The sequence below is a fragment of the Thermothelomyces heterothallicus genome (genome assembly GCF_042370625.1).
Source record: "Thermothelomyces heterothallicus CBS 202.75 unplaced genomic scaffold P884_scaffold_2, whole genome shotgun sequence".
Classification (NCBI taxonomy): Eukaryota; Fungi; Ascomycota; class Sordariomycetes; order Sordariales; family Chaetomiaceae; genus Thermothelomyces; species Thermothelomyces heterothallicus.
In genome coordinates, this window is record NW_027192563.1 from 1,339,285 (window position 1) to 1,351,691 (window position 12,407).

The 12,407-nt window shown below is 58.0% G+C and overlaps 3 protein-coding genes across 3 annotated transcripts; all 3 read right to left on the bottom strand.

Annotated features, from left to right (window-relative positions):
* Window positions 1-1,997: 1,997 nt before the first annotated feature.
* P884DRAFT_53434 (uncharacterized protein) lies at window positions 1,998-2,481 on the bottom strand. Its single transcript, XM_069445950.1, has one exon. It carries the CDS (start codon window positions 2,321-2,323, stop codon window positions 2,060-2,062), a length of 264 nt encoding a protein of 87 aa, XP_069301239.1. The 5' UTR covers window positions 2,324-2,481; the 3' UTR covers window positions 1,998-2,059.
* A 1,346-nt stretch (window positions 2,482-3,827) lies between these two features.
* Window positions 3,828-6,751, bottom strand: P884DRAFT_236465 (uncharacterized protein). The gene is made up of 4 exons (XM_069439993.1): window positions 6,536-6,751; window positions 5,410-6,282; window positions 5,168-5,350; window positions 3,828-5,095 (listed from the first exon to the last, which is right to left on the bottom strand). The coding sequence occupies exons 1-4, from the start codon at window positions 6,664-6,666 to the stop codon at window positions 3,931-3,933; spliced, it is 2,352 nt and encodes a 783-aa protein (XP_069301240.1). The 5' UTR covers window positions 6,667-6,751; the 3' UTR covers window positions 3,828-3,930.
* Window positions 6,752-8,173: 1,422 nt separating this feature from the next.
* On the bottom strand, window positions 8,174-11,236 carry P884DRAFT_216874 (uncharacterized protein; the record flags this gene model as incomplete). Its single annotated transcript, XM_069439328.1, has 3 exons — window positions 8,174-8,730; window positions 8,968-9,268; window positions 9,476-11,236. 3 exons carry the CDS (start codon window positions 11,231-11,233, stop codon window positions 8,450-8,452), a joined length of 2,340 nt encoding a protein of 779 aa, XP_069301241.1. The 3' UTR covers window positions 8,174-8,449.
* Window positions 11,237-12,407: the final 1,171 nt, after the last annotated feature.

Sequence of the window (12,407 nt, forward strand, 5' to 3'; positions counted from 1 at the left end):
ACCACGCTCCGACATGGCCGGTGTCTCTGGGCATCTTCTCGGGTCCAGAACAAGCCGTTGAGAAAGAAGCCTGCGGTCGAGCGCCACAATTCCACTCAACCGTGACCGGCGAGTGGCGAAGATGCGCACACCAGCCGCGACCCCGTCTGACGTACTTCGTAGAAGCGCTTGGCACATGGTCGCAGGAGAGATGGGAGGTTTGCGATGTCGAGGCACTCGGAACGACACCTGGATGATGGCATTCCCAAGACACCATGACGGGGCGCATGTGTTGAAACACACGCGCGGACTGCGTCATGAATTCATGCTGGCGTGCGAACAGCGCGAAGACAAGAAGTACAGTGCCCTGTAATAGTGCTACAAAGTAATTTCGCCAACTCAACCATCGGCTTGAATAATAGAGTCGCATTCATTACACCTAAAACAATTGTCGCAGACAGCCTGTGGTTCGGAGGTTCCGTAAGGTGACAGCATCGTGTGTTTTCTGCGGCCCGCGATGCAGGAACCGAAAAGTCATGTATAGTACGGAGTACACACCCAATGCATCACTGGTGTCGCCCATCTTATACGGATTACGGAATATATACGGACTACAGTCCTCCAACCACCTTACCTACGGTACCTTACCGGTGTAAAAAATGCGCTGTACTGTGTACGGAATAACGGTATTAATACGAGTATCACCCATACACTAGATGACCAGATTCCGGATCCACAATGGTGGCTTACCCTACAGCGAGCCAGCAGGGGCCTGATCCACACAGTAGGAACTGTGTTTCCGGAATCTTTCCAGGGACTGGCGATCTTGACGATTTCGGACCAAGCCAGCTTCCATTCAATCGCGACTCCTCATGCCGCAGTCGAAAGCAGACGCCAATTCTCCAATGTAGTGTGCTGCGAGATGCCGCAGCTCCAAAGAGAAAACTTCTTACCAAGAGCTCGGGTATGAAGAAAGGCGGTGCGCACCGCAAACTGCATTCGAACCAGCGATGAAAAAAACGGGAACAGTAGAACTAACTGGAGGATGGAGGGTTGGAGCCTGGGCAAAAAAAAAAAAAAAATGAAGCGGGCAGCAGCAGCAGCAGCAGCAGCAGTTCAACATCTTCAAGTCGAATACAAGCGCAGCACCATCCAGTCTCGAATCCGCTCATATGCTTTGGCATTTGAATTCCCCGAGCTGACCATGATGAAGTAGTCGGTTGTGTTACCTAAGTCGGCAAGTAGCAGACAGAAGTGGCCCCCATCGTACGCTGTATCTGATTGATAGCCTACGCAGGACTAGGATGGGGAGTTTGCGCTCTCAACCCTCAGCTGTAGGAGATGGGTGAGCCGTTGATCGCGCAAAGATCACGTTAATCTGCACTCGGCCCCTTCTCACCCTCGAGTCCGTCGGCATAGGGTACATATACTACCACCAACGATCTCAAGAGATACAGCATTACGCAGTATCTCGCGCGAAGCACGAACAAGAATGCCGACCGCCGACCCCAGCGCTGGCCCGGCTACACTAGCTGTGCCGCTCCGCCGGTTTAGCAGGGAGTTGGAGTCCTTGACGATTTTCGGCAGACGGCTGCTGGCATACACTAGCTTTGTTCCGGGACTCGAATCGGACAGTATGAATGTATGTACGGCCTACACTACTCGGTCTAGGCCGAGACCATGGCTCACTGGAAGTAGGGTGATCCGTACTTGGGCGTATGTCCGCGGTAACTACATCTTACCCGCAATCGAGTAGCTGCTATCATCACCGCCGGATGACGCGAGTACGAGGACGAGCCACAGCGTCTTCGCGGGGTCCTCTGTCCAAGCCAAGGCTATCTGTCCCGTTGTTGGGTGACTCATATCTGAATCAAGTGTCTTTGTCGCCCACCGAGTGCGGGAGGGGTCATTCAACGAATACAGGGAGGGGACGGCCAGCCGACAAGCCGATTGCTCCGTACGCTACGAGGTAGGTGACACAAGGAGGCGTTGGGACGCTCTCGAGAGCAGAGCCTCGTCATTATATCACAGGCGTGGATTTGGAAGAGCGCTAACAGCTTGCTGCACATCGCACAGCTGCTCAGCACAACGCCACTGCGGACTTCGCACCAGCGCCCAGTCCGCTTCGCTCCCCAGCACTCGACGCTACTGCGAGTAGTAGGACACGACACGACGCTAGTGTACAGCCGGTGACCGGGCAGTACCACACCCTCCTGTTGGGCCCGGCAATTGGCAACCTGCATAACCGTTCTGTGGGGCGACTCGAACACCCTTGAAGCGAACTCAGGAGCAATACCACACTCAGGCCTGGCCCAATCAGGACAGGCTTAGGGAAAGACATCATTGCCCCCAGCCCTTTCTTCTATCTGTTTGGTGCCTGTTCCCTGGATTTCGGGTGTTGTTGGGGCACAGGGTATCTTAGTAACAATCATTAATTTTTTTTTTTTCATCGCCTGCCTTGACGCGCAGGCAGTCCCATCTCCAATCTTGGCTGCCGCAGATCGCTCTTGATCTTCATGCGCAGCATGCCAAACAGACGAAATGTAGATGGAAACAGCCATTCTTCCTTGCTGCGACACGAACTGAAGTTGCTGGGTACCGTTTCCCCGGTCCCTGAAACAGCTGTTAACGGGAGCAATCGAGGCATGCCCGAGATCAGGCCCCTGGGCGAAACTGGAAAGGAGTCACGAACCGCGACACGGAACCCGTTGCACCTTGGGTGAAAAAATAAGATGGTCACTGGGTAATAAGCGACCTTTGGCCGTGTACATACGCTTTACAAATCACGTCCATACACACATCTACGGATTATGTACTTGTGTATAAATGTGAACAGCCTCGTCACGGACAAAGCACGGACTACCTAAACTCCGCCGTGCCACACCAAACCGGCGATCCACCCACACACATGCTCCAAGTTTTTTGCGCGGTAAAGATCGGGCTAGCGAGGCGTGAGCGGAGAGGACTCCAACCACGGAGCGGGGCCGCCGGGGTCCAGCGCTTTGACCTCTCAGGAACCTTGCGAGACAAGCTTCTGCAGATCCTCGGCCGAGGAAACGTTCCAAGTCACTAACTATTAGTCCCTGTGTGAACACTGTGTCGACACTAAGATTGACGGTCTGCTCAATCAGAGGCCACAGCAGCCCTGGACAGGTGCGGTGCGGGAACCCCGGTCGCCGATTGATTCGATCGTTTTCTTTTCTCTTTCCGACTTTTCTCCCGATTCTGCCTTGATGCAGCCACCAACCAGCGACCGAGGTAAAGGTGTCGAGCCATGACAGTGGCTGGAGGACTCCGTGGTGGACACACGGAATCCGCCAAACATGGAGATTTGGCCATGACGTGCGTGCGAGACCAGTCACATGCTCCCCACCGGCTTCACTCGTCTCTCTCGCACTTGCGCCCGAGCCTGGCACAGCCATAACAAAGGGGTCCAAGGTCAAAGTGAAAACATTCTTAACCTGTCCGTCACACCAGGCACGTTCCAGTTCTGTTTTGGGTCGGATTCAGATACGTGCAATGTTCACCCAGCCTTTTTGGTAAGGCAGGTAGCAGCAGATGACAGATCGGGAAGGGGGAAGGCAGGAAGAAGGGAAGCGAGCAGAGGAAATGACGACGGCAGCAAAACAACTGGTAACCAGGAAGGTTAAGACCAGTCATAGATGCCCAGACATCGGTTGAGCATTCCGATAGCGCTCAGCGAAAGGCAACCGTGACCAAGTATTGCTCTCTCTTCGCAGCAGGCATTCAGCGGATAGCAAACTTCAGCGGTCAAGATCACCTTCACCAGTTCGATATGTTGCAATTTGAGCGCAGTGTTTGGTCCGATCAACTCCCTCATAAAAAGCAGCAAAAAATAGAGGGGAATTTGGCAAACAGAGGAGAGAGAGATGAAGGAAGGCGATAAAGACAGGAAGCAACACTCGAGCGATGTAAGCGCCACACCAAACCCTACAAGGTGTCGACATCCATCCCGCCTTGGGCCCAGCCCATGGTCATGGCCGTCCACAAGTCACCTGCCAATGCAACGTCGCCGCCATCCAACTGAGCCGTTCCCGTTCCGTGCGCTTGCATCATGCCGAGCCCGGTGCCGGCCAGATTGCTGTTGAACGTCTCGTCCCAGTACGGGTAGTACGGGTCCAAGCTGCCATCCATCACAGGACACGCAGTAGGGACGAAACCATGGCCTAGCGCCCCCCCTCCTCTTCCTTCCCCGGCAGGCATCGGGTGCGGCGCTGCCGCAGCCAGCATCGCCTCCAATTCCTTCTGCTGCTGCTGCTGCTTCCTTTCCAACCTCGCAGCCCTCTCTCGATACTTGGACTTGACCATCTCTAGCACAATCTTGCTAGCGCTGAGTACGTCTATGCTTCTTACCGACTGTTCACCGGTAGCCCCTCCCCCCGCCGCCGCCGCCGCCGTCGTCGTCGTGGCACTGCTTCTAATCTCGCTCACGTCCTCGCCGCCGCCCATCCGACATAACCGGTCCATGTATTCCCCGAACCGGACCGCCTCGCGTGCCGCGCGATCATCCCACTCGGGACACGCCGCGAGCGGGAAGGACATGCGGAAGCCGAGGATGACGGAGAGGATGAGGATGCGCCACTCGACGCCGGTGAGGGAGTTGATCTGAGTCTTGCTGAGCGTCAAGAAGAAGTCGTACAGCGCGTGCAGCGAGGGGATGGCGGCCATCAGCCGCTGCGGATCGGGGCGGAAGGAGGCGGTCGCCGACAACGATGGGTTGGCCGACGTCGCCGCCTGATGCGCCCTGACCCAGGACAGGTGGAGCAGCGGCGCGCCTGACAAGAAGACGCGCGTGAAGAGGACGGCGAGCCGGATCGACGCGTTGGCCGCGACGGCCGGCTCGATGCGCGCCTCCCACTCGGCCAGCTGCGTCTCCATGCCCCGGATCATGAGGCCAATCTGATACTCACTCTGGGAGCGGCCCCGGTGGGTGCGCCGGAGGTCGTTGGTGTCCTCGACCAGGCGCTGGAGCCGCACCTGCCAGGCCAGCACGCGGTCGCCCTGGTGCGGGCTGTGGCGGTGGAGGAGGTCGCAGCAGAGCCCCGTGTAGTCGGTATACGTGAGGGACGAAGCGTTGCCCCAAGACGAGGCGGACCTGCGAACAACCGAGTTAGTTGGAAATATACGTAACGAGGAGAGGGCGAAAGGGGAGGAACCGAGCGCGTACACCGACACCATGTAGTAGCTTGCTATGTATAGCCTAATTTGGTCGAGTCGCTCAGGGGTTGGCGGAACGTCCATCAAGTCAATCCCGGGGTCCTGGTCGAGTTCGAGGTCGCTAACAATGTCGACAACCATCCGGAGGTACTGTCTGGACTGCTTGTTCTTCGGCCGGAGGTGGAACGGGTACCTATAACAATCAGCAACAAACACAGAGAGGTTCGAGCTTATTATACACAAGCAACTCACCAGCCGTTGTAGATCAGCAGACCCTGGAGCAGTTCCAGGGTCCTCTCACCACCCGCCACGAACTTCAACCCGAGAACCTTTCTAAACTCCTCATCATACAGACTGTGCCCTTGCAGAGTGCGGCTAGCACTCGCAGCCGCCAACACGGCCAGCAGCACAAACGGCCGCTCCCTGGCCATGCTGGCCACCGTCTCGCCCTCCCCGATCACCACACAGTGAAAGTAACTCAACATGTGCTCACGAAACGTCTCGAGCAGCTTCCCGGCCGAGTCGAGGTTGAACCGCGGCTGCAGCCTCAGGCTCGCCAGCGTCCTCGGCCTTGCCCCCCTCCCCGCCTCGCCCTGCACGGCCCGGCCTTGACCCTCGAGACCGGGCGGCGGCTGCAGGCCCGGGACCGCGACACTGCTCGGGGGCGTGGACAGCGCGGACGCGCCGACGGGAAGGGACGAGGCGTTCGAGAGCACCGAGCCCGCGCCCGAAACGGACGCTTGGTCCCGGTCCCGGTCCCGGTCCTCATCGTCCTCGTCCTCGTCCTCTTCCTCCTCCTCCTCGCCGGCGGAGCCGAGGGGCACGAGCAGGTCGATGGCTTGGTCGTGGGCCAGGCGCAGGGCCTCGAGGGAGTCGGTGATGTCGTCCTCGGCGGGCATGGGGATGTCGATGGTAAAGGTCTTGGACGGGCCGGGAGGAGGCGGATACGCGGCGTTTGCCGCTGCTGCTCTGGCGGCTGCGGCTGCGGCGGCAGGAGCAGCAGCAGCAGAGCCCGTGGAAAGGCCGCTGGATGCCGTGGGTTGATTGAGTCTCTTGTTGGGCTGCCTTGGCCGGCGGGTCCGAGGGCCTGTCTTGAAGATGCACTCCCGTTTGGATTCGAGACATCTGGGTGTCCGAGGCCAGATCAGTCTGAGAAGCCAACCGTCCGGCCAGTATGGGCTCAGAAACAGGGGCAGGGAAGGGGGGAGTGGGAGGCGGAGTATGGAAAGAAATAGGTGCGGACTCCCCCTTTTTTTCTTTTGGGGAAAAGGGGGGGAAGAGAGGAAGCAAGTTGTCCTCCTTCCCCCTCTAGCGGCTGGGTTGTGACCAACACCCTAAGACACTTCGGGCGGGAGTCCAAATCGGCTCGCTCGCGTACCTCTTGCATATCCCTGACTGGGGACCGGGCTGGCACTTGACCTTGGCAGCCCTACACGCCTCACAGGCGTAGGTGACGCGTGAAGCCCGTGGGGCCGGGGTCGCTTGTGCCCGGGTCTCTGGGGCGTCCATTGTTCGGAACTAGTCCTTGGGAGCCCACCGGGGAAAATAAGCCAACAGGAACGCGCCCCTCCCCAAAAAAAAAAAAAAAAAAAAAGAATAGCGTAATGGGTCGGAGCCCTGCTTCTAACGGTGCACTGCCGATGAGAGAGAAAAGAGGCGAGCTCAGACAAGATTTTCAAAAGTCCCCCGATTGCGCCCCTCAACTCTCAAGTTCGAGCTGTGAAACCGCGTCCGCGATACTGCTCGTCTTCCGGCACGTCTCGGGGGTTGAGAGAACCAGACCCGAGCTACCCCCGTACTCTCAAATGGTGGAGCCGGACGGGTCCGGAGGAGGGGGGGGGGCGAAGGCGGAAAGTTGGTGGAGACTGGGGAAGCCTTATTCTCCGATCGGGCACGGAGATTAGCACGGGGGGCGAAGTTGTGCCAAGACATAATCCCACACGTCATCTCGTTCCCAACCCGGCCCGTGAGCCGGCCCTTGATCTTTTTTGTCGTACCGTTGCTACTTCGCCCATATACGCCCCAGAATACGGATTATATGGCGAGGAGTGGTCCGATCTAGTATCCGTACCATTTCTTCTTTTCTTTTCGCTTTTTTTTCATTTCCTTGTGTGAATGCAGCGAATTGGCATAGTGCAGAACCTCTGACTCGATAAAACACCCTACACCGCTTGCCAAAACTTCAAGCTGCATAGGATTGTAATAGGAATGTAAACCTACCGGACAAGGTGCTCTTATTTCCCTGTTTTCAAACGATGGTTGGTCCCTAGACGGTCTAGGTGGAGTTCTTGTAGGGTAGGGTGGAACAGCGAGTACGCAACGGGTGTCGGGGACCGTCCGCGTCTGGGATCCTCCCAACCCAAGACGATACCCCGACATTAATGATCTTGTTCAACCTTTTTTTCTCTTGAGATAACAAGGAATGCAAAGGCCGGATAAGTTGGCGTTGTCCTCCGCTATGACACGATGGCAGAATCCGTACGACTTTCGGAAGTGCCCTCTCGTGTGTGTTACGCCGTTTCGGCTTGATGACGAGAAGGTGTAGTAGGTCTTGGATGAAGCTCTCCGCGAATTCTTGCTTCTTGACCGGGCTAGCGTCGCCAAACCACGCAATAAAGCTCGCCGTCGAATGTTTTGTGGACAAAGTAGTAGTTGCAAAAAATGGCTTTGGCATGGCCGATGTGCCAGACATCCCATGTGTTCGAATAGTCAACCGCCCCGCTCCTTGGATATTCGGATGAATTATGATGAAGGAGAGCCAGCGGATAAGGGCGGGCAACCGATCCGGGGATCCCAGAGCAAGCCATTGTGATGCTGTTCTCGTTTGGATGAGATGGGAATCGGGTTTAACAAAACTCAGTTGAGGAGACCTAGCTGGATGTCTTTTTTGCTTGTCATAAAGGTACCTCCCGTCATGAGAAAAGGGTCACAAAAAGGCAAGAGGTGCCCACCAACATGGGAACCCATCAATCTACCGATATAAATTTTAACTGATGAATTAACTTTTTATTTTTCGCAGCGATTGTAACCCCCCTCCCCTTTCACCCAGCCTCCCGAAGAGAAAAGGAAAGGAAAACTAATTAGAAAAAAAAGGTAAAGGAAGGCGAGGGAAGAAAACGCAAATTAAAAGCGCAATAACCTGAACACAAAATGAACGCGAGTGAAACGGGGCAACCGATCCGCCTTCAAGAGCATCGCACCTTCCCCGCCAGCGGTGCACATCACAACAGCACACTCGTACAACCAACTGTTCCTCCGCCCATAATTAGCCGACACTGGCTCCTCGTTTTCCTTATAACCCCCCCAAGGACCCTTCCTCAGCACACCTCACGACCTCGCAAAGCGCTCTCACCAGGACAGGCTCGACCGCCTCGACGCGCTCCGCGTTCAGCTCGGACCCGAACAGGATGCTGCCCACCTCATCCGCCAGCGCCTCCTCCTCCTGCCCGTCCCCCGGAGCAGCAGCAGCGGTAGTGCGCATCGTAGCGACCAGCAGGTGCACGCACCTCCGCAACCCGGCCAGCAACTCCCCCATCGCCGCCGACGACGCCGACGACCCGCCACTACCGCCCCCTTTGTGCTGCTGATGCTGATGCTGATGCTGATGCTGATGCTGATGCTGATGATGCTGCAAAGGGAAGGAGCCCCTGGCCGCCGCGTGCCCGCCCGACGACCCATGACTCGTCGCGCTGCGCGGAGGCAGCCACCAACCGCCGCCGCCGCCGCCGCCGCCAGCCCCGTCACAGTCACTGCAGCCGCACCCGTGACTGGTCGCGGACCGCGGAGCAAACCAGCCACCGCCACCGCCACCGCCGGCATTGAGACCGGCGGGAGACGGAGTGAGCCCCGCCGGCGGGTAGTAGCTGATCCGCCGCCGACCCCGACTGCGCGACAGCGCGCGCCGTCGGGGCGGGGTCGGGGGCTGTTCCTCCTGCTGGTGGTGGCGGTGGTGCTGGTGGTGGTGCTGGCACGCCGTCGTCGTCGCAGCCGACACGGGGTCGTCCATGCCCAGGAGGCTGGCGGCTTTCTGCGGGATTCCGAGGCTCCCGCCCTCTGCGCTGGCGCCTAGGTCCTCCGCAGGAGTTGCCTGGAAAGAAGGTTGGGGGCGGCGCTGGTATCGGTACTGGTGGTGGTCGTGGTGGTGCTCCGGGTGGCTTGTCGACGGCCTTCTTACCGCCCCGCCCGCTCCAGTTGCTGCTGCTCCTTCTGCCCCTAACCTCGTGCCTATACCTGTTCCTGGGCCCGTTCCTGTTCGTGGTCTGAGGGAATGGCCGGTGTGGAAGAAGGAGGAGGAGGAGGAGGAGGATGGTGAGCTAACTGGAGGGGCGAGGGAGACGATGTAGTTGTAGACGAGCAGGTGTGCGTACAGTGCGTCGCAGAGGTGGTCCGAGGCGGAGGGGAAAATGTTCTTGATGGCCACCCATGTTGGAGTTAGTGACTCTGCGCCGGAAAGGGTGAGGTTGGACGTGGCAAATGGCGAAGATCGGTTGCCTCGCGGGAAAGCATAACTGTATTGTTGTTGTTGTGGTGATGGTCGTTGTGGTCGTTGTGGTCGTTGCCGGGGCGGCTGGAATTGGTCTTGCTTGTTGCTGCGCGGGGAATGTCCCAGCCAGCCCATGTTCCACCGTCTTGGTGGTTTGTGGTTTTGCGAGGCCGAGGGGAAGAAGGCTGAGCCCGTGTCGACGGCCCTCAACCGGCAATCCGTGTCTACTCGGTGCCGGAACTTCTTGGAGTAGGCTCGGATGGTCTCAACGGAGAGGCTTGACGTGAGAAGCATGGTCTCGGGGAAACAAGATATCGACACCCGCAAAGACTCGACGATCTCTGGCGGTAGCGGAATGCCCGGGATCGGCAGGCTCGGTGTATAGGGCGTGGACTTCTGAGATGAGGCAAGTGTTTCGGCGCCGGCGTCGACCAAGCGGCGGAGGTCAACAAGTGACGGTTTTCTAGCCTCCCCGAGCGACTGCGCACATGCTCCGGCGCCGAGTTCTCGGCCGGTGTCGAGCGCCTCGTCCTCCCGATCGGTAGCATCGGTTGCTGTGGCAGACGACGGACGAGCATGGGAATGATGCAAAGCCTGCGATCGGTTGGCAAAGGCGATGGGAGGAGGCGGTGCTGACGCGTTAATGACGGTTCGGCCAGTCGCCGTCTCAATCAAAGACACGCTGCCGCATGACGCTTGCAGAGAGTTGCCGTTGGAGAGCGTCCCTCGCCGCTCCGCCGTCCTCGCAGGAGGGATGTCGACCAGGCGCGGCTTTTCGGGATGCGCTTGATGTCCAGGAGTGCGCGGCCGCGTTCGCGTGGCACAGCCGCCTTCTGAAGAGAAAGCCTCTGCGGTAACCGAGGGAATGCCGTGTCCGTCAGCGGCTCGCTTCTCCTTGGCCATGTCGTTATCGCTGTCATTCTCCGTCTCCGTGACCGGCCGGTGAGGGTCAGAAATCGACGTCCCTGCCGTGAAGACGGAGCTTCCGGGCCTCTCTCGCGGGGAGTCTGGCTCGTCTTCGTACCAAGTGCTGTGCGGACTGCTTTCTCTCCTCCGAAGAGACGGCGAGAAGACGGGCGGGGTTGGCGAGAGGGCGTTGTTGTGTGAAAAGAGCGATGAACAGCGACCGGAATCTGACGTGGCCGCTGTGGCAACAGATTGCTGACGGGTGCGAGCTAGGGAAAGCGCCATTCCTATTGATGCGGCATTGGATGAGTCAGGACATCCTTCCTGGCTTCCTAGATGCCCGTTCTCGTCGAGCTCCTCAGCGCACGCGTCTGGTCCCTCCGCCACGAGCCAGTTCATCAGGGACCTCCTCGTCCCCATCGGTCGTCCCTGAGAGCTTCCGCGACACGGTACAAGCGGCCGTCGAAACGAAGGCATCGGCTCGCGGCTGGGAGCCGCGAGGCCAGCGTAGGGACACCCAGCAGTCATGGCTTTTGATCTGAAGGTGTCCTCTGATGTTGCCAGATCTTTCACCAGCAACTCGGGGAGATTGCAGTCAACCACGGGCTCACTGGCGCCCATTTCAGAATCCGAAGAATATGATGGGAGTGTCGTCGAGGTGATAGGCCTGGCGAGAGCGGACAGCATTAAGATTTTCGAGCTGGGTTCTCTCGGGGCTCGAATCGGATCAGATGTGGCTGTGGCGTGCTATCCCTGCGCGGATCGTCGATGCTCACCTTGTATGTATCTACACAGTATGCGAGAAATAGGGCGTTTTGTCGCCGAGTCTGGACCCGTTACCGGTATAAGAGGAAGAGCGAGAGAACAACACGCTTAATTACGGGCCATATTGTATACAATGTCCCGGAGGCTGGAGCAGACCCGAAGGCTGGAAGACGGGCCATCAACGTCTCTGGTCTCCCTGAAAACACTCACGAAAGAAGCAAATGCAGGGGGAGTGTACTACATGTCGTGACACCCAAACCGGACAATGCTGGCGCGACGGGGAAAAAAAAAGGAGGATGGCCGCAATGTTCGCCCGTCCGTGCATCGCCTCTCACCGTCCCCCATTCCCCAATCTAGCGCGCCACGTACGGCACAACGGAGCAAGAGAAACAAGATACCTGGCCGAGACAGGTACTTTAGCAAAAGTTGGTGGTGATGGGTTGGCAGGGCGGGGAAAGACCACACTCCTGAGTAGATCAACCGTGTTCCAAGATATGGTGGAGCACGCCATGCACTGAGCGGATGCTTGAGACAGCTTCGCCTGCGCATGGCTCGCTTCCCCCCCTGTTGCTAGCTTCAGGATAAGATGCATGGACTTGTTGAGCCGTTCTAGATACCTAAGTGACAGTTGAATGGTGGATGCCTCGTCTAACGTTGCTCCGTGTCGGGCTGGTCTCGTGTTGAATTACGCAAGCAATCAGAGATTACGGATAACTGCAGATTTTGCAAGAAACTCAAGTCACCTACAGATGATGAACCCTTTCTTCTGCTATGAGAGTCGGCTGGGTGTGGGAGGTCGGGGGCTTTCAGGTCATCGCGTGGCGTGGGACAAGGGATTGTTGGCGGGTAGACTGCCCGAAACAAGGCACCAGTGCCCCCACTGAGACACAATATTCCGTACTTTGATACATACACTAGCCGCTTGCGCCCTTGCCGGCTGCAGGACAGAGCAGCCAGGTTTTCCTGGGGGCGGAATTTGAAATCTGGTTCATCCCCGCAGCAGATCGGAGGAGGGGTAAACGTCGTTCGCCCTCTCGAGCTGGGCGCTGCCGGAAGCCGGATGAAGGGTCGACAAGTTTGGCGCGGTTGCCCGTGC